General features: G+C 41.1%; 1 protein-coding gene across 4 annotated transcripts in view; it reads left to right on the top strand.

The window, feature by feature from the left end:
* The window catches only part of LOC135509168 (SLIT-ROBO Rho GTPase-activating protein 1-like), a 162,317-nt gene that overhangs the window by 35,323 nt on the left and 104,563 nt on the right, over positions 1-22,431 (top strand). For all 4 annotated transcript variants that reach the window (XM_064929598.1, XM_064929597.1, XM_064929596.1 and 1 more), the window contains exon 2: positions 14,512-14,707. In XM_064929598.1, coding sequence (XP_064785670.1) covers positions 14,512-14,707 — 196 coding nt within the window. The remainder of the gene's footprint in view (positions 1-14,511; positions 14,708-22,431) is intronic.

Raw genomic sequence — 22,431 nt, 5'->3', positions numbered from 1 at the left:
CACTTTGATTATATACATTCAAAAGTTATACTTTAAATGCAAATGTTTAATAGCATTCTTTTTCATAACAAACCAATGCATTTTTAAATACATTGTGGTTAAGGTAGAGTGATTTAATTTAATTATTGAAAAGAGCCGGAATGCCCATCACTATTGCCAACACCGTATCCATGGTGTCAGACTCGACAACAGTTGCTATCCATTGGAGCGCCATGATTGTTTACCCAAAATTCTGGGACTGGGTTTAGCGAGGGCTCAATTGAATACTCTCCCCAAAGGTCAGAACACAAGAGATCCAGCTCTCTGGCATGTGATCCAGCTCTCAGCAGTAACTGAAAGTGTGTTATCGGGTAAAGAATCATGATCCTAGTCCATAATTACCTTTTGATGCTATTTATCCAGTCGATCTTCCTCCGTTTGAAGCCATGATTTTGATTTGATTTGATGGACAGCCCTCCTAACCCCACGTACAATGCATTCGGAAAGTTTTCAGACCCCTTCACTTTTTCCACATTGTCACAATACAGCTTTATTATAAAATGGATTTAAAAAACATTTTTGTCATCAATCTACAACAAGATACCCCATAACATCAAAGTGGAAACAGGTTTTTAGAATTTTTGTAAATAAATAAAAAACAAAAGTATTCAGACCCTTCACTATGAGACTCAAAATTGAGCTCTGGTGCATCCTGTTTCCATTCATCATCCTTGATGTTTCTACAACTTGATTGGAATTCCCCTGTGTTATTTTCAATTGATTGGACATGACTTCTTAAATGAAAGAAGTTCAGAACAACCAAGACTCTTCCTAGAGCTGGCTGCCTGGCCAAACTGAGAAATCAGGGGAGAAGGTCCTTGGTCAGGGAGGTGACCAAGAACCCAATGGTCACTCTGACAGAGCTCAAGAATTCTTCTGTGGAGATGGTTGTCCTTCTGGTTCTCCCATCTCTGCAGCACTTCACCAATCATGCCTTTTATGGTAGAGTGGCCATACAAAAGCCATTCTTCAGTAAAAGGAATATGACAGCCCGCTTGGAGTTTTCCAAAAGGAACCTAAAGGACTCTGACCATGAGAAACAAGATTCTCTGGTCTGATGAAACCAAGATTGAATTCTTTGGCTTGAATGCCAAGCGTCACATCTAGAGGAAACCTGGAACCATCCCTACGGTGAAGCATCATGCTTTGGGGATGTTTTTCAGCGGCAGGGACTGGGAGACTAGTCAGGAACAAAGGAAAGATGAACAGTGCAAAGTACAGTGAGACCCCTGTTTAAAAACCTGCTTCAGTGCACTCAGGACATCCAACCTGACAGAGCTTTAGAGAATCTGCAGAGAAGAATGAGAGAAACTCTCCAAATACAGGTGTGCCAATCTTGTAGCGTCATACCCAAAAAGACTTGATGCTGTAATCGCTGCCAAAGGTGCTTCAACAAAGTACTGAACAAAGGGTCTGAATAGTTATGTAAATGTGATATTTCAGTTCTTTATTTTTTTCATACATTTGCAAAAAAAATCTTAAAAACAGGGTTAGCTTTTTAATCAATTTTAGAATAAGGTTGTAACGTAACAATGTGAAAAAGTCAAGGGGTCCAAATACTTTCTGAATGCACAGTATCTACCAGATGGTGAGGCAGGGATGGTGTATCTACCATCATCCCTCCAGACCCCATGCTGAGCTATTTCAGGTGCTGCTGATGAGCATGTGGAGACCCTTGGAGGACTAATTATACAACTAAATGTAAAAGATAACTGGGGTAGAAGAGCAGTGAATGGGCCAGGGGAGCTTTTTAGTGGATTTGGTTCATAGCAAAGTGAATTGGTGGGAGAATGGAGAGCCTGTTCGCATGGCAGAGGCAGGAAAAACTTGTCTCTGCTTCTCCGACAGTGGGCAAGTTGTTTTCACCGATGCTCGTTTCTTTCAGGAGATCAACAGTGTTTCATTCTCTGTCGCCCTGCCTACATGGCACTTTCTCTCACAATTTCTCTGCAATTAAAAGCAATGAGTTGCAACTTTGGACATATTCGCCACCGTGATTGGGGTAATGGGAAGTAGCCTATGTTGTCGTGCGCTCTTTGAAAGGGCTGGTTGGATGACATCCCGTACAGAACAAAAGGCCCTTGGTTCCATCTGATCACCACAAAGACCAAATGGCTCTTTCTCTCATTGTCTATGTCCACCCACTGTGCATTCTGGGACACCTTTCATTTGGATTGGATGGTTGGTTTTGTGCTTTCAGCCCTGGACATGCCCTGGTCGCAAAGGTCCACAGAGTCAGTATGCATCCTTGTATGCTCCTTTTCCAAACCAGGCTGAACTGTGATATTACTGTTTACAACTTCTAGAATCCCTCAAAGCCCATCCGTAGACTCCCTCCTTGGCCCTGTCCTCTTTTACAGCCACAGAGGTGCTTGTAAACTGTCCCCCCCCCCAAATGCTATTGAAAATCACATCAAACACTTACTAGCAGAAGACTTTATACCCAATCATTTTGATCAGAGCAAGGTGTTCACTTGCCCTGAGGTGCCAGACAAAATCGGTGGAAATCTCTGAGATATCCCCTTAGTTGTCTCAGGTAATTTACATGTAAAAGGATTACAGGTCGACCGATTCTGATTTTTTTCAACACCGATACCGATTATTGGAAGACAAAAAAAATGATACCGATTTAATCGTCCGGTTTTTAAAATGTATTCGTAATAATGACAATTACAACAATACTGAATGAACACTTATTTTAACTTAATATAATAGATCACTAAAATCATTTTAGCCTCAAATGATGAAACATGTTCAATTTGGTTTAAATAATGCAAAAACAAAGTGTTGGAGAAGAAAGTAAAAGTGCAATATGTGCCATGTAAGAAAGCTAATGTTTAAGTTCCTTGCGCAGAACATGAGAACATATGAAAGCTGGTGGTTCCTTTTTAACATGAATCTTCAATATTCCCAGGCAAGAAGTTTTAGGTTGTAATTATTATAGGAATGATAGGACTATTTCTCTCAAAACCATTTGTATTTCATATACCTTTGACTATTGGATGTTCTTATAGGCACTTTTATTGCCAGTGTAACAGTATAGCTTCCGTACCTCTCCTCGCTCCTACCTGGGCTCAACCAGGAACACAACGACAGCAGCCACCCTCGAAGCAGCATTACCCATGCAGAGAAAGGGGAACAACTACTCCAAGTCTGAGCAAGTAACGTTTGAAATGCTATTAGCGTGCACCCCGCTAACAAGCTAGCCATTTCACATCACATCGTTACACCAGCCTAATCTTGGGAGTTGATAGGCTTGAAGTAATGAACAGCAGAACTGCCGACAAAACGCACAAAAGTGCTGTTTGAATAAATGCTTATGAGCCTGCTGGTGCCTACCATCGCTCAGTCAGACTGCTCCATCAAATCATAGACTTAATTATAACATAATAACACACACAAATGTGAGCCATAGGTCATTAATATGGTCGAATACGGAAACTATCATCTCGAAAACAAGACGTTTATTCTTTCAGTGAAATACGGAACCATTCCATATTTTATCTAAAGGGTGGCATCCATTAGTCTAAATATTCCTGTTACATTGCACAACCTTCAATATTATGTCATAATTACGTAGAATTCTGGCAAATTAGTTCGCAATGAGCCAGGCGGCCCAAACTGTTGCATATACCCTGACTCTACGTGCAATGAACGCAAGAGAAATGACACAATTTCACCTGGTTAATAGTGCCTGCTAACCTGGATTTCTTTTAGCTAAATATGCAGGTTTAAAAATATACTTCTGTGTATTGATTTTAAGAAAGGCATTGGTGTTTATGGTTAGGTACAGTCGTCCAACGATTGTGCTTTTTTCACAAATGCGCTTTTGTTAAATCATCCCCCAGCGTTGCATCGATTATATGCAACGCAAGACACGCTAGATAAACTAGTAATTTCATCAACCATGTGTAGTTATAACTAGTGATTATGATTGATTGATTGTTTTTTATAAGATAAGTTTAATGCTAGCTAGCAACTTACCTTGGCTTCTACTGCATTCGCGTAACAGGCAGGCTCCTCGTGGAGTGCAATGAGAGGCAGGTGGTTAGAGCGTTGGACTAGTTAACGTGTTAGGTTGCAAGATTGAATCCCCCGAGCTGACAAGGTGAAAATCTGTCGTTCCGCCCCTGAACAAGGCAGTTAACCCACCGTTCCTAGGCCGTCATTGAAAAATCGGCGCACAAAAATACCGATTCCCGATTGTTATGAGAACATGAAATCGGCCCAAATTAATCGGCCATTCCGATTAATCTGTCGACCTCTAAAAAGGACCCATGAGCTCCAACGTGAAGTTCATAGGAGCATGTCGAATTCGGTGTCAAATGAAATATGAGTCTATATTTTCGAGACATTAAGGCATATACATTTTGTCATCCATTTTCCATCCTAAACATTTGATTTCTGGTCAAACAGATGGAAAAGGATTCTTAGAAAACATCTACATGAGAAATTTAAGGGTATTAGAAATACATCACCTAGCTTGGCTCTGTTGGTACAGAATGGTACTTGCAAAGCCAGGGTTGTGTGTTCGATTCCCACGGGGGACCAGTACAAAAATTTATGCACTTGCTACTTCCTGTAAGTCGCTCTGGATAAGAGCTTCTGCAAAATGTAAATGTAAAGACCCCTGCCAACTAATAAACACATTTTCTGCCTTCTGTAAGTTTTAATAAGAAACATTGCCTTGTGCCTTGAAATTCCGTTACCAAAAACCTACATCTTATTTTCTTTAAAAAAAAGAGTTTTACACCTTTTTCATGGTATCCAATTGGTAATTGGATCACTGCAACTCCCTACGGATTTGGGAGAGGCGAAGGTTAAGAGCCGTGTGTCCTCCGAAACACGACCCTGCCAAGCTGCACTGTTTCTTGATACAATACCTGCTTAATCCAGAAACCAGCCGCACCAATGTGTCAGAGGAAACACTGTACACCTGGCGACCGTGTCAGTATGCATGTGACCGGCCCAAAACAGGAGTCGCTGGGACAAGGACATCCCTGCAGGCCCAACCCTCCCCTAACCCGGACGATGCTGGGCTAATTGTACGCCACCTCATGGGTCTCCCGGTAGCAGCCGGCTGCGATACTGCCTGGAATTGAATTAGGATCTGTAGTGACACAGCTAGCACTGCCTTAGACCGCTGCGCCACTCGGGAGGCCCTAAAAACACATCCTTTAAGATCATTTCTAATCTCCCCCTCATGCGGGAGAATAATGAAAGTTTACAGAATTAACAAGGTAGACTTATCAATTAGTGTTTTTACTGATATCAGTTTTGTTTATGAATTATTAAGTGATTTAAAACTCATTCTGTTATCAAATCGGTAACAGGATTTCTGCAATTGATTTGGCTACAGTGGGAAATCATTCTAGTCCCAAACAACAGTTGGGTTCACAAGTTCAGTACAGAACAGAGTACAGTAAAGAAAAATAGACTATAGTACTGTACAGTAGAGTTCAATGAAACAGAGTACACTAGATTTGAGTACACAAATGTACTGTACTGAACTCTACTGTGCTGTACTTTGATATCCAAATTTGTGAAACATAGACATTATGTGTTATGGTTGTCGTAGGTGGAAGAAGGTGAAGAGGACCAAGGTGCAGCATGGTACGTGTTCATGGTAGATTTAATAAAGAAACTGAACACAAGAACAAAAAAACAACAAAGCAGAACAAACGAAACAGTTCTGTCTGGTGCAGACACACAAAGACAAAACAAATACCCACACCCATAGTGGGAAAACAGGCTGCCTAAGTATGGTTCTCAATCAGAGGCAGCTGGCAATCATTGTCTCTGATTGAGAACCATACTTAGGCAGCCTGTGGGAAAAATGTCCTTTCTATTTTATTAAGCGAAGTTCAATCATATAATGGCACAGGACTTTATATGCATATATTGTCTGCTAAATGAAGAAGCCTACAGCTAACGCCATGGCGCATAACCGGATAACATATATTAGGCCAACTCCTATTCTGTTCTTCTAAAGAACATTTTCTTCATATCATAATGTTTCTTTAGGTATATCTAAAATATATATAATGGATTTATTGTGATTGTGTATATTCAATCGATTTTAGACGTTCCAAAGTTGCGCCTCAGCCAGCGGTTTGTATGCGTAGAGGCCTGCGATGCTAAATGTGTTAATGTTAATGTCAGTTACTGTGAAACCGGCAGTATTTTGTGCATGACAATAACCAGCAGACAAAATTTCATGACCGCCACAGTCCTGCTAGGGGTTTAAGCTTCTCTGTCAAATGTATTTCCTTTTCAGCCTCCTAGTAATTCAAGAGAAATAATTATAATATTGTTGTCAAATTGTATCTTTAGTTGAATACAATAAGTTATGTGTAGGGAGAGTGTCGCGTGTGGCTCAGTTGGTAGGACCAGACTGAAACGTAATATTCCTTGTTCCATGAACCAACCATGAACTTCTAGAATCCCTCTAGAAGAGCTTTGCGCATGCAACGCCAGTGTTGTGGGTTTAATTCTCACGAGTGGCCATTATGAAAAATTATATAAAATATATGCACTCACTGCTGTAAATCGCTCTGGACAAGAGCCTGTGCTTAGTGACAAAAAATAAAGAGTCCTAGTTTTATACCGTATAGTCCCCTGTTTTACATGTGCCTACATTATCATGAGCGATAATTCATCAAATGTTGACAGGTGATTTATATGCAATGTCATTCATAATGCTTCAACACGGCATAGTGCCACTAGTCAATGTTTGACATGCACTATGGATGATTTAAGGAGATGCCATGTTCAGTCATGAATATAATTGTGTTAAATGATCCACTCAGCTCTTTTGCATTCATTTCATGCTTGCCTTGCTTTAATTCCAAATCCTCATTCACTGTTTAAAGTTAGGAATTATACACACTTGAAATTCTGGGTTTCTCATTCATATAAAAACCCCAAACCTATGGTAGCCTCTAGAAATATCCTTTCTCCTTCTGCTCTCTATGTTGCTGAAGAACCTGGTTGATCTTGTGACTTACAAACATTGACCACCAGCCCTTGGAAGCACACCATGATGGCACAAATCCCAGCTTCCTTATAGGTCTACCTTACCTGCACTGGACCTACAATCTAAAAAGTTCAATTTAAAGTTGAAGTTTAGAATAAAGAGGCTATGGCTTGGTTACCCATACAGGGGTGAAGGGTGTCTTTGCTGCCCTGTAGCCATAGGGTTCTTCCGGCTTATGGTTGGTTTCTCTCTGGCCCCTCAGATACTTAATGCTTATCTCTGCTGTTTCTTCCCTGAACAAATCAGACTAAGCAAAAGCCCTCAACCCCCTCCTCAGTTTATCCCCCTCCTTTCCTGTCCCACCTGCCCCCATTTGAATGTGCCAGGATGAAAGAGCCTCTCCTGAAACCTTGGGAATGAAAATACCTAATCAAGGATTTCTAATAGACCCCACTTAAATCATTAATTTATCAAGATTGGGAAGGTATTTACGCTGATGAATGAAGCCAAGCTCTTGGCTAATTCCACCATTGCATTTTGGAACACACAACGAGCAACTCTCAGAGCCCAGTTTAATTGAGGCAGCAGTTAATCAATGATTTGACTCAATCACTGGTATTGGCCAGTTATTGATGGATGCCAAATGGAGGAGTACTCTCTGGGGGATCCTTGGGACAGTTTGGAAAATGCCTATTTTATCCCCTTAAACAAATTTAATCCCAGTCTGTTTTCGTAGCCTGTACTTTACGGTCATTGATGGCTGAGTGGTCATTAAGCTGAGGTGAAATTAGGAATAGTTCTCAACTTTTGCCATAACTGGCCATTGAGGTGTGTTTTGTGGTATTAGACCATTTACTTGTATGTCAGTGTATCAGTTTTATGTTGGCTGACTACTAAAACCAGAATCTCTGAAGACATTAATCAGATTTCCAACCAGCCTTTTTATTTGATTGAAGTACATGTTGTTTCAAAAATATCACAACAGGCCGGATGGAAACAGCAAATTTGTTGGTAAACTTTCCAAATGCTGACAACACAAAATATGCTAGACTAGGTAGGATATTTTTGTCGGTAAAATTAATTATTTTAGAAATAGTGGTGGAAACAACATCTTTTATGTGCAAATATTGATATACTAAAGATGATTTTTGATAAGTTACATAAGTTACATTTACATTACATTTAAGTAATTTAGCAGACGCTCTTATCCAGAGCGACTTACAAAGTTACGATGAAATTCACAGGGTGGTGAAAGTGCACGGTGATGAGCTTGATCAAATCAAATTGATTTATATAGCCCTTATTACATCAGCTGATATCGCAAAGTGCTGTACAGAAACCCAGCCTAAAACCCCAAACAGCAAGCAATGCATGTGTAGAAGCACGGGGGCTAGGAAAAACTCCCTAGAAAGGCCAAAACCTAGGAAGAACCCTAGAGAGGAACCAGGCTATGAGGGGTGGCCAGTCCTCTTCTGGCTGTGCAGGGTGGAGATTATAACAGAACATGGCCAAGATATTCAAATGTTCATAAATGACCAGCATGGTCAAATGATAATAATCACAGTAGTGGCGAGGGTGCAGCAAGTCAGCACCTTAGGAGTAAATGTCAGTTGGCTTTTCATAGCCGATCATTAGGAGTATCTCTACCACTCCTGTCTCTAGAGAGTTGAAAACAGCAGGTCTGGGTCAGGTAGCACGTCCGGTGAACAGGTCAGGGTTCCATAGCCACAGGCAGAACAGTTGATGTTGATGCTCCTTTAAAATAAATATCAAAGGTATTATTCTGGTGGCATGATAATCGATATTTGGATGTCGTTGAATGTTTTCTCACTCTTTTGTCCATAATGATCTCATTTTGTAGGCTATGCCCACACCGTACCTGCCAGCTATTGGCTAGAGCGCATGTTCGGTCCCTGCTCATCCATATATGTATATGTACATATTCTTATCCCATCCCTTTACATTTGTGTGTATTAGGTAGTTGTTGTGGAATTGTTGATATTGCTGCACTGTTGGCACTGTTGTGCTTCTTGTTCCAAGCATTTCTCTACACTCGCAATATCATCTGCTAACCATGTGTATGTGGCCAATGAAATTTGATTTGACATGTCAGTTTGGCAGCGCATCTCTAGCGCATTTCCTAGTAGTGTGGTCAGCTGTTTGTTCACCCGCAATTGCTAATAACCCATCAGCAACTGTCCAACTACAGTGCCTTGCGAAAGTATATCTATCCTACCATGCCTTTCTAAGGTCTTCGAAAGCCAAGTCAACAAACAGATTACCGACCATTTCGAATCTCACCATACCTTCTCTGCTATGCACTCTGGTTTCAGAGCTGGTGCACCTCAGCCACGCTCAAGGTCCTAAACGATATCTTAACTGCCATTGATAAGAAACATTACTGTGCAGCCGTATTCATTGATCTGGCCAAGGCTTTCGACTCTGTCAATCACCACATCCTCATCGGCAGACTCGACAGTCTTGGTTTCTCAAAAGATTGCCTCGCCTAGTTCACCAACTACTTCTCTGATAGTGTTCAGTGTGTCAAATCGGAGGGTCTGCTGTCCGGACCTCTGGCAGTCTCTATGGGGGTGCCACAGGGTTCAATTCTTGGACCGACTCTCTTCTCTGTATACATCAATGAGGTCGCTCTTGCTGCTGGTGAGTATCTGATCCACCTCTACGCAGACAACACCATTCTGTATACTTCTGGCCCTTCTTTGGACACTGTGTTAACAACCCTCCAGGCAAGCTTCAATGCCATACAACTCTCCTTCCGTGGCCTCCAATTGCTCTTAAATACAAGTAAAACTAAATGCATGCTCTTGAACTGATCGCTACCTGCACCTGCCCGCCTATCCAATATCACTACTCTGGACGGCTCTGACTTAGAATACGTGGACAACAACAAATACTTAGGTATCCGGTTAGACTGAACTCTCTTTCCAGACCCATATCAAACATCTCTAATCCAAAGTTAAATCTAGAATTGGCTTCCTATTTCTCAACAAAGCATCATGCTGCCAAACATACCCTTGTAAAACTGACCATCCTACCAATCCTCTACTTTGGCGATGTCATTTACAAAATAGCCTCCAATACCCTACTCAACAAATTGGATGCAGTCCATCACAGTGCAATCCGTTTTGTCACCAAAGCCCCATGTACTACCCACCATTGCGACCTGTACTCTCTCGTTGGCTGGCCCTCACTTCATACTCGTCACCAAAGCCACTGGCTCCATGTCATCTACAAGACCCTGCTAGGTAAAGTCCCCCCCTTATCTCAGCTCGCTGGTCACCATAGCATCTCCCACCTGTAGCACACGCTCCAGCAGGTATATCTCTCTAGTCACCCCCAAAACCAATTCTTTCTTTGGCCGCCTCTCCTTCCAGTTCTCTGCTGCCAATGACTGGAACGAACTACAAAAATCTCTGAAACTGGAAACACTTATCTCCCTCACTAGCTTTAAGCACCAACTGTCAGAGCAGCTCACAGATTACTGCACCTGTACATAGCCCACCTATAATTTAGCCCAAACAACTACCTCTTTCCCTACTGTATTTAATTAATTGATTAATTTTGCACCCCATTATTTTTATTTCTACTTTGCACATTCTTCCATTGCAAATCTACCATTCCAGTGTTTTACTTGCTATATTGTATTTACTTTGCCACCATGGCCTTTTTTTTGCCTTTACCTCCCTTATCTCACCTCATTTGCTCACATCGTATATAGACTTGTTTCTACTGTATTATTGACTGTATGTTTGTTTTACTCCATGTGTAACTCTGTGTCATTGTATGTGTCAAACTGCTTTATCTTGGCCAGGTCTCAATTGTAAATGAGAACTTGTTCTCAACTTGCCTACCTGGTTAAATAAAGGTGAAATAAATAAAATAAATTTAAAAAAACACTGCTATCGTCCTCTTTTACCACCTCACCAAATTTTTCCCAAACATTGCTTACGAAAGCAAAACATCAATGTACCCTGTAGATATGAATTGCACAATAATTATACATTTATGGATTTTTAATGCATTGTTTTCTCTTTATTCAACCCACCCGCCTCCCACACGCCCTTCATTCACACAATATTTTGTGGCCCTAAACCCGCCCGCCCCGCAGATATAACCACAGGGTCTGTGGGTTATGAGTTTAGCCTCACTAGTGTGCAGTCACCGGTACCATCTGTGAAGACTAGCATGTCCCCTGTTTCCCTGCTGGTGAATGTGGTGCGCAGTCACAGATAGCAAGTTGTGAAAGACCCTGGCTTTGCCTGGCAGTGTGTCAAGGCAGCATCTCAATGCTCCGTCTCTGGGTTATTGATTCGTAACAGGGCTCATTTGTCCTAGAGTGGCGTTCAGCAGCTTTAATGAACCACCATAGACCAGCACTTCCAACCCTCACTTCCAAAGCACCTGGAGATCCTATTTGTGCTTCAACGTGATCATTCACCTTTTCCTCCTTCAGAAAGTATTCACACCCCTTGACTTTTTCCACAGTCGTTGTTACAGCCTGAATTTAAAATCACTTGAATTGAGATTTTCTGGTCACCCACCAACACACAATACCCCATAATGTCAAAGCGGAATCTTTTTTCAGAAATGTTTAGAAATCAATGAAAAGCTGAAATGTTTTGAGTCAAGAAGTATTTAACCCCTTTGTTAAGGCAAGCTAAAATACAGTTGAAGTTGGATGTTTACATAGTGGGGAGAACAAGTATTTGATACACTGTCGATTTTGCAGGTTTTCCCTACTTACAAAGCATGTAGAGGTCTGTCATTTTTATCATGGGTACACTTCAACTGTGAGAGACGGAATCTAAAACAAAAATCCAGAAAATCACATTGTATGATTTTTAAGTAATTAATTTGCATTTTAGCAACCAAGCTTCTTGCCTGATGTCTTGAGATGTTGCTTCAATATATCCACATAGCTTCATGAGGATGGAAAATTATCTATTTTGTGAAGTGCACCAGTCCCCCCTGCAGCAAAGCACCCCCACAACATGATGCTGCCACCCCCGTGCTTCACAGTTGGGATGGTGTTCTTCGGCTTGCAAGCCTCCCCCTTTTTTCTCCAAACATAACGATGGTCATTATGACCAGTTTCATCAGACCAGAGGACATTTCCCCAAAAGTATCATCTTTGTCCTCCTGTGCAGTTGCAAACCGTAGTCTGGCTTTTTTATGGTGGTTTTGGAGTAGTGGCTTCTTCCTTGCTGAGTGGCCTTTCAGGTTATGTCGATTTATAGGATTCGTTTTCCTGTGGATATAGATACTTTTGTACCTGTTGTTTCCTCCAGCATCTTCACAAGATCCTTTGCTGTTGTTCTGGGATTGATTTGCACTTTTCGCACCAAAGTACGTTCATCTCTAGGAGACGACGCGTCTCATTACTGAGCAGTATGATGGCTGCTTGGTCCTATGGTGTTTATACTTGCGTACTATTGTTTGTACAAATGAACATGGTACCTTCAGAAATTTGGAAATTGCTCCCAAGAATGAACCTTGTGAAGGTCTACAATTTGTTTTTTGAGGTCTTGGCTCATTTCTTTTGCTTTTCCCATGATGTCAAGCAAAGAGGCACTGAGTTTGAAGGTAGGCCTTGAAATATATCGACAGGTACACCTCCAATTGACTCAAATGATGTCAATTAGCCTATTAGAAGCTTCTAAAGCCATGACATTTTCTGGAGTTTTTCCAGCAGTATAAAGGCACAGTCAACTTAGTGTATGTAAACTTCTGACCCACTGGAATTGTGATACAGTGAATTATAAGTGAAATAATCTGTCTGTGAACAATTGTTGGATATTTTTTTTGCCATGCACGAAGTAGATGTCCTAACCGACTTGCCAAAACTATACATTGTTCACAATAATTTTGTGGAAAACAAGTTTTAATGATTCCAACCTAAAGTGTATGTAAACTTCCGACTTCTACTGTAAGTTCAGAGGTAAAAATGTCCTTTACAAGTCACATAAGTTGCATACTGTGTTCAATACAAGTGTTTACCATGATTTTTGTAATGGCTACCTTATCCCTGTATCCCACACATACAATTATCTGTAATGTCCCTCAGTCGAGCAGTGAATTTCAAACACAGATTCAACAAGGGAGGCATTACAATGCCTCCAAAAAAGGGCACCTATTGGCAGATGGGTAAAAATACATATATCCCTTTTGAGCATAATTTAAGTTAATTACACCCAGTCAGTACAAAGATACAGGCGCCCTTCCTAACTCCGTTGCCTGAGAGGAAGGAAACTGCTCAGGGATTTCACCATGAGGCCAATGGTGACTTTCTAACAATTAGAGTTTAATAGCTGTGATATGAGAACTGAGGATGAATCAACAACATTGTAGTTACTCCACAATACTAACTTAATTGACAGTGTGAAAAGAACGAAGCCTGTACAGAATAGAAATATATTCCAAACATGCATCCTGTGTGCAACAGGTATTAAAGTAATACTGCAAAAAATGGGGCAAAGCAATTCACTTTTTGTCCTGATTACAAAGTGTTATGTTTGGGGCAAATCCAATACAACACATTATTGAGTATCACTCTCCATATTTTCAAGCATAGTAGTGGCTGCATCATGTTATAGGAATGCTTGTAATTGTTAAGGATTTAGATGCACTATTGTAAAGTGGCTGTTCCACTGGATGTCAGAAGGTGAATTCACCAATTTGTAAGTCGCTCTGGATAAGAGCGTCTGCTAAATGACTTAAATGTAAGGACTGGGGAGTTTTTCAGGATAAAAGAGGAATGGAGCTAAGCACAAGCAAAATCCTAGAGAGAAACCTGGTTCAGTCTGCTTTTCACTAGACACTGGTAGATGTATACACGTTTCAGCAGAACAATAACCTGAAACACAAGACCAAATCTACACTTGAGTTGCTTACCAAGAAGACAATGAATGTTCCTGAGTGGCCGAGCCACAATTTTGACTTAAATCTACTTGAAAATCTATGACGACATGAAAATTGTCTAGCAATATCCAACAGCCAATTTGACAGAGCTTGAATAATTTTGAAAATAATTATGGGCTAATGTTGAACAATCCAGGTGTGGAAAGCTCTTAGAGATTTAGCTTGAAAGATCCACAGCTATAATCACTGCCAAAGGTGCCTCTACAAAGTCCTGACTCGAGGGTGTAAATACTTACGTAAAATGAGATATTTCTGTATTTGATATTTTATACACTTTTTAAAAACATGTCACGTTGTCATTATGGGGAATTGTGTGTAGATGGGTGAGATGGAAAAAATATACTGTAATGCAACAACATGTGGAATAAGTCAAGGGGTATGAATGCTTTCTGAAAGCATTGGTTTCCATTGGAATATTGGCTGGTGTTGACTACTAAGATTGACATATTTCTCAACTGTCTGCTCTGTGTGGTTCTAAGAGATCTACAAACCTCTGACTTTTGTGTGTGTGGTTCTCGACATCCATCTGACTTGGTTGTGTCTGTCTGTGTCCTCAGAGATCCGTGCCCAGCTGGTGGAACAGCAGAAATGCCTGGACCAGCAGACAGAGATGAGGGTGCAGCTCCTCCAGGACCTGCAGGACTTCTTCAGGAAGAAGTCCGAGATTGAGATGGAGTACTCCAGGAACCTGGAGAAACTGGCAGAGAGGTTCATGGCTAAGACTCGGAGCACCAAGGACCACCAGCAGTACAAGTGGGTACAAGTGTATATAGGTCTTGTATGTGTTTTTCTCTCCCTGACTTATGGGCTGTCTGCCTGGGTCTAGGTCTGAGACTTTTATGTCTTTATGTCTCGGTTTATGTCTTTCTTCTGCAAGTTAAGTCACTGGATGGAACTGTCGCTGTCTGAAATATGCCTCTCTCAGGTTCAGTGTTCATGAATACCTGTTGCATTAGGCAACCAGAATCAGTGTCATATTTGATTATATATTCATGACTATCAATCTGGAAAATACATTCAACTTTGATTACAATGTTGACCCGGCAAATCAATAAATGTTTTTTTATTATAATCAGTCTGGTCACACACACACCCATCCACCCACCCACCCACAGTGCTCAATGATTCCCTTTCCTATTCATTTCTCATTATAAGACATTTAATTGTCATGTCATTCTACTAATTTCCTCTACTCCATTAGGCGACTGAAATCGATTTAGACGGGCGGGTTTTATTTCCCATTTTTTTCATAAATGTTCAAATGTATGTGTTCCCAATATGAATAAATGAACAATAATTATTGAAAAGCAATATCCTATGAAGGCAGGCTGTTACACCAGGAGCTCCAGCAATAAATATCCATATCCTCTATTTCCCCCTTTAGCCCATTCTGCATAATGTCCCTTTTGTTCATTGGTACTTCTGATGGTTAGCATGGGTAGCCCTATATTTCAAATACTTTCCCCCATCTTACATCACAATTCACAAACTGTCACTCTCTGTCAATGCGTAGATGGTATTTCCAGCACCATGTGAATTATGTAAGTGGAGAAACTCCAATGAACAAACTGATACCTCCCAGAATGGGTATAGATTTTCTGAGTTAAAAAATGGATATCAGATGATCATATCATGACTGCTCACGCTCTCCAATGGTGACCAGATCCATAATACAGAATACATGGAATGGTGAGAGGAACCCTAGTTCTATAATCATTCTTGTGGAGAATAACCTAACTATGTCTACAGTGAGTTGGTCTCGGTCTGATGTAGTCTAACCACAAATGAGACAAGACCTGAAATGACAAAAGATGAAAATGTGTTAATCTCTCCCCAAATCAATTGAAGTATGATCACACTGTAAGAGAAGACCTATCCCTCAATCTCTTTCCCATGGCTTGTTTCTTTACCCCCTGTCTGTATGGTAAAGCACCGTTTGACTCTGGCCTGATGCTATTGATGAGCCGTATTGGAAAGTTGACACAGTCGAGCAATGCTGTACTTGGGGTCTCATTACGCTGGAGTATACTGCTTATGGAAAAGGAAACATTAGCATATTGTTTGAACTTGCGGCGGGGACCAAAAAGTAAAACGTCTGTTTGCCCTACTCGGTGTCCTCAAATAGGCCTCAACTGAGTCTAATGCTCCTGAAAACCACAATGGCTCTACCAGCTGTGTGTGCAGGACTGGGAGACTGAGGAGAATCTGATGGCATGGATCGCTAGCTGTGGATTTCATCGTGTGATATAGAGTCCAGTCTGTTCATTTGCAGGGTAAACATTTGTCGAGCGGCATATTTCGGTGCTCTGTAAATGCCAGACGTTTGACTAACAGTGAATGCCCTGCTGCCGGGTTTTAAGACGTGGCCTATTTATTTTTTGTGATTGTATAAACAAGGTTAATACAGAACAGCTTATGTATTTTCCACATTCTCTAGGATGTTTCCTTTGGAATGACTTGTGTGAGGTTGAAAAAGTGTACTTACGTCTGACTCTGAGCTTCATGGCCTAACGTTAGTGCAGTGCCTCAGCCTAGCTTGGGCTGGCTCTGTGTGTAATAAAATGGATTAGCTTTAAAATGTGCTCTTTAAATCATTGGCTAATTAGCTGGCATTTCCACACTGGAGAGCAGTGAATATTGACAAGCTGCGTGCAGTTAGGCTGCTAACTGCTGCTAACTGAGTTGAGCATTGTCACAGATTTCTTATGAAGTTGTTCCACATTTGACAGGAAGCCAAGTTATGTTCATTCAGTTTAAGTTGGTCAAATAATAAAAATCACCAGAGAAGTTGGAGAAGTCAAGTCTTTGTCCTGATGTCTGGCCTCGGTTTCCTCCATTTGGAGAAAGAGAGTCAGAGGGGATATGGTACATTTCAGTGTCCAGGACAAGGAATGTCTCGGCAGCCATGTTTTTCTACTCTATCGGGTCGCTTTCAGGAGTGAGATAAAGTAACTGTTTGTAAGGAAGTACACCATTTGTGCTACCTATGGGATTATTGCTACAGCACCTCAGTTGGCCCAGAAGCGATCTTGCTAGGGTACAGCTCTGCAGCAGCAGTAGGCTGTAGGGATGTTATTTTAGCTTGATAGCGTTAGCTAGCGCTAGTTGGCTGTACCTGCGCGAAAACACCTGTATTTTTCATCCTATAGTTTGTTTTCAATCTTCCTTTTAAATAGTGAGCCAACATGTTTTCAGCACTTTTAATATCCCTGACTGATCAAAACTCATTTTTTCAAGCACTCTCGTCTCTCTGCAGCAGCCGTGCACTGATTGCACAAAACATTGTACACTCAGTGCATGACCTAGACTGACCAGGTAAATCCAGGTGAAAGCTATGATCCTTTATTGATGTCACTTGTTAAATCCATTTCAATCAGTGTAGATGAAGGGGAGGAGACCCGTTAAAGATTTTTGAGCCTTGAGACAATTAAGACATGGATTGTGTATGTGTGCCATTCAGAGCGTGAATGGGCAAGACAAAAGATGTAAGTGCCTTTGAACTGGGTATGGTAGTAGGTGCCAGGCACATCGGTTTGTATCAAGAACTGCAGCACTGCTGGGTTAACTATGGATGCTGAGATAGCTATGGACTGGTGGCAAATGTAGTTAATATATTTTATGATATACAGTACCAGTCAAAGGTTTGGACACCTACTCATTCAAGGGTTTTTCTTTATTTGAACTATTTTCTACATTATAGAATAATAGTGAAGACCTCCAACTATGAAATGACACATATGAAATCATGTAGTAACCAAAAAAAGTGTTAAACAAATCAAAATATATTTTATATTCTTCAAAGTAGCCATCCTTTGCCTTGATAACTTTGCACACTCTTGGCATTCTCTCAACCAGCTTCATGAGGAATGCTTTTCCAACAGTCTTGAAGGAGTTCCCACAAATGCTGAGCACCAATTTCCACCGGTCTAATGTCTATTGCTCGTGTTTCTTGGCCCAAGCAAGTCTCTTCTTATTGGTGTACTTTAGTAGGGGTTTCTTTGCAGCAATGCGACCATGAAGGCCTGATTCACACAGTCTCCTCTGAACAGTTGATGTTGAGATGTCTGTTACTTGAACTCTGAAGCACTTATTTGGTAACTCTAATGTGTTTATCCTCTTCAGCAGAGGTAACTCTGGGTCTTCCTTTCATGTGGCAGTCCTCAGAAGAGGCAGTTTTATCATAGTGCTTGATGGTTTTTGCGACTTTATTTTCATTTTTTTTAATTTCACCTTTATTTAACCAGTTAAGCTAGTTGAGAACAAGTTCTCATTTACAATTGCGACCTGACCGAGATAAAGAAAAGCAGTGCGACACAAACAACACAGAGTTACACATGGAATAAACAAACATACAGTCAATAATACAGTAGTAAAAAAAATAAAACAAAGGCTATATACAGTGAGTGCAAATTAGGTCAAATAAGGGATTTAGGGCAACACATAGGCCATGGTGGTGAAGTAATTACAATATGGCAATTAAACACTGGAATGGTAGACGTGCAAGTAGAGATACTGTGGTGCAAAAGGAGCAAAATAAGTAAATACAGTATGGGGATGAGGTAGATAGATGGGCTGTAGGGAGGTAAGGCAATAAATAGGCCGCAGTGACAAAATAATCACAATTTAACACTTAAACACTGGTGATGGATGTGTAGAAGATGAATGTGCAAGTAGAGATATTGGGGTGCAAAGGAGCAAAAAAAGTAAAGATAAATAACAGTATGGGGATGAGGTATTTACAGTTGGGCTATGTACAGGTGCAGTGATCTGTGAGCTGCTCTGACAGCTGATGCTTGAAGTTAGTGAGGGAGATATGAGTCTCCGGATTTAGTGATTTTTGCAATTCGTTCCAGTCATTGGCAGCAGAGAACTGGAAGGAAAGGCGGCCAAAGGAGGAATTGGCTTTGGGGGTGACCAGTGAAATATATACCTGCTGGAGCGCGTGCTACTGGTGGGTGCTGCTAAGATGACCAGTGAGCTGAGATAAGGCAGTGCTTTACATAGCAAAGAGTTATAGATGACCTGGAGCCAGTGGGTTTGGCAACGAATATGAAGCGAGGGCCTGCCAATGAGAGCATACACATCGCAGTGGTGGATAGTATATGGGGCTTTGGTGACAAAATGGATGGCACTGTGATAGACTGCATCCAATTTGCTGGGTAGAGTGTTGGAGGCTATTTTGTAAATGACATTGCCGAAGTCAAGGATCAGTAGGATAGTCAGTTTTATGGGGGCATGTTTGGCCGCATGAGTGAAGGATGCTTTGTTGCGAAATAGGAAGCCGATTTCTAGATTTAATTTTGGATTGGAGATGCTTCATGTGAGTCCGGAAGGAGAGTTTACAGTATAACCAGACACCTAGGTATTGTGTTGTCCCAATAAGTCAGAACCGTCCAGAGTAGTGATGCTGGACGGGCGGGCAGGTAGGGGCAGTGATCGCTTGAAGAGCATGCATTTAGTTTTATTTGCATTTAACAGCAGTTGGAGGCCACGAAAGGAGAATTGTATGGCATTGAAGCTCTTGAAGAAACTTTCAAAGTTCTTTAAATTTTCTGCCGGATTGACTGACCGTCATGTCTTAAAGTAATGATGGACTGTCATTTCTCCTGGTTTATTTATTTATTTGAGCTGCTAACATAATTGCAAAAGGGTTTTCTAATGATCAATTAGCCTTTTAAAATGAGACTTGGATTAGCTAACACAGCATGCCACTGGAACACAGGAGTGATGGTTGCTGATAATGGGCATCTGTATGTCTATGTAGGTATTCCATACAAAATCAGCTGTTTCCAACTACAATAGTCATTTACAACAATAACAATCTCAACACTGTATTTCTGATTATTTTATTTTAATGGCCAAAAGTTGTGCTTATCTTTCAAAAACAAGGACATTTCTAAGTGACCCCAAATTTTCCCTCATCAATCTACACACTACCCCATAATGACAAAGCGAAAACAATTTTTTTTTTAAAGATTTTAGCTAATGCATTAAAAATAACAAATATTTTATTATTTACATAAGTATTCAAGAAATTGTAATTGAGCTCAGGTGCATCCTGTTTCCATTGCTCATCCTTGATGTTTCTACAACTTGATTGGAGTCCACCTGTGGTACATTAAATTGATTGGACATGATTTGGAAAGGCACACACCTGTCTATACAGTGCATGTCAGAGCAATAACCAAGCCCTGATGTCAAAGGAATTGTCCGTAGAGCTCAGAAACAGGATTGTGTCAAGGCACAGATCTGGGGAAGGGAACAAAAACACATAAACAGCTGCAGAATTGAATGTCACCAAGAACACAGTTGCCTCCATCATTCTTAAATGGAAGATGTTTGGAGCCAGCAAGACTCCTCCTAGAGCTGGCCACCCAGCCAAACTGAGCAATCGTGGGAGAAAGGCCTTGGTCAGGAAGGTGACCAAGAACATGGTCACTCTGCCAGAGCTCCAGAGTTCCTCTGTGGAGATGGGTGAACCTTCCCGAAGGACAACCATCTCTGCAGCACTCAACCAATCAGGTCTTTATAGTAGAGTGGCACCTAAAGGCCTCAGACCGTGAGAAGCAAGATTTTAAAAACTATTTACCTTAATACCAAGCGTTACATTTGGTTAATACCAAGCGTCACGTTTGGAGGAAACCAGGCACCGCTCATCACCTGGCCAATACCATCCCTACGGTGAGGCATGGTGGTGGCAGCATCATGCTGTGGGGATGTTTTTCAGCGGCAGTGACTGGGAGACTAGTCAGGATCGAGGGAAAGATGGCCCATCCAGAGTTCAGACTTGAACCCGATCAAAAAGCAAAGTACTGAGTAAAGGGTCTGAATACTTATGTAAATGTGATATTTAGTTTTTTTGTTTTTGAATTAATTTGCACACATATGTTTTTGCTTTGTCAATATGGGGTATTGTGTGTAGATTGGGGGGGGGGGGCAGTTTAATCCATTTTAGAATAAGGCTGTGACGTACATTTTTGGGGATAAATTCAAGGGGTCTGATTACTTTCCGAAGGCACTATATATTCTTTAGGGGGTAGATCAGCTTTAATATTGCAGATTGTAGCTTCTATCAATATGTTTGTCTGCGTCTCTTCCAATCCCCCATATATGATTTATATCTAGTTTATTTGTAATATAATGTCCTTTATTATTTTCCCCTAACCCTACCACCCCTCCCCTAATTGGTGTAAACTAATGGACAACCACTATTAGGCTTCTACTTCCAGCTTATACATACTATAAACGGGACATATTTGTCAAAATCTTTGTGTGTGTGTGTGTGTGTGTGTGTAGATTGATGAGGGGGAAAAACCAAACTGACTGTTTTCCTGTGTGGATAGTACTCTCTCATCATTGCTCCCCTCCAGAGCAGACCGACACCATGACACCCTATAAGCCCCAGCTGGGTCAGCAGCTCTTTTACCCACTTCTCTCTTTTCCTCCCAGAATGCAGTGGGAGAGAGCAACATCAGGCCCCACAGCAGTGGCCAGAGCCCTATCCTAGGGAGTGACAGTCAGTCAATGACAGTACCATTGCTGTTTGCAAAATGAACACATTAAACACACACACATTATGCAGTACTGTTTGTTTAGGGAATGTCAGAGGGATGGAATGGAGAGGGGTATAATTGAATTATTTATATAGCCAAGGCCACCCCTGAGAGTGAGCGACTTGAATAGACATTTCTTTCCCCCATCAAACAAAGCGAATCGGTCAAAGAGACCTCCCTTTTTGCGTATCATAGGATTTAAATGACCTTTCATTCATGGTGAAATGATCCAAATATACACTAAACACTCCCAATTTCAGATAGTAGCTGTCATTCCACCTTTGTAAATGCCACTTGCAATTGTAATATCATAATATAATAAACCATTTAGCAAACATTTCTATCCAAATCGACTTACAATCATGCGTGCATGCATATTTCTTATGGGTGGCCCCAGCATGAATCTGAGCTGAATCAAACCCACAATACTTGTTGGAAACACCTTGCTCAACCCACTAAGCGACAGAGAACCAACTGCTTACTGTATCAGCTGAAATTATAGCCTCACTCACCAGGCAATTCATTAGCCTACTAACTATAACAGTTTGCAATCCACCCAGAGCGAAATTTCCATTAAAGCTAGTGAGGCGGCTTATTAATGAAAAAGTCTTATCGTAAAGGACTTTGCTATTTCAGATAAGGCCTATGCTGCTGTGTAAAGACACTGCATAGTGGGATTAAATATCCTTACTTGTCGCTACTGTAAGAAGTGACAGATAGTTTTATATGGTTATAATGGCTTTTCAGTGGAGTTGGAGCTGTCAGGACAGTTATTTTCTCCTGCACACACATGCACATGTAGTCATGCATGCACCTCCGCACGCCCACATGAGTAAGCACAAACAGTTAATGAGATTCCTCTCTCACGCAGACTTTCTCCCTCTTATCTCTTCCGAGGACAGTTGTTTACTCTCCCCCCTTTCT

The sequence above is a fragment of the Oncorhynchus masou genome, chromosome 22, assembly GCF_036934945.1.
Source record: "Oncorhynchus masou masou isolate Uvic2021 chromosome 22, UVic_Omas_1.1, whole genome shotgun sequence".
Lineage (NCBI taxonomy): Eukaryota > Metazoa > Chordata > Actinopteri > Salmoniformes > Salmonidae > Oncorhynchus > Oncorhynchus masou.
The sequence above is the reverse complement of the archived record's forward strand: the minus strand, read 5'-3'. Positions and strand labels throughout refer to the sequence as shown.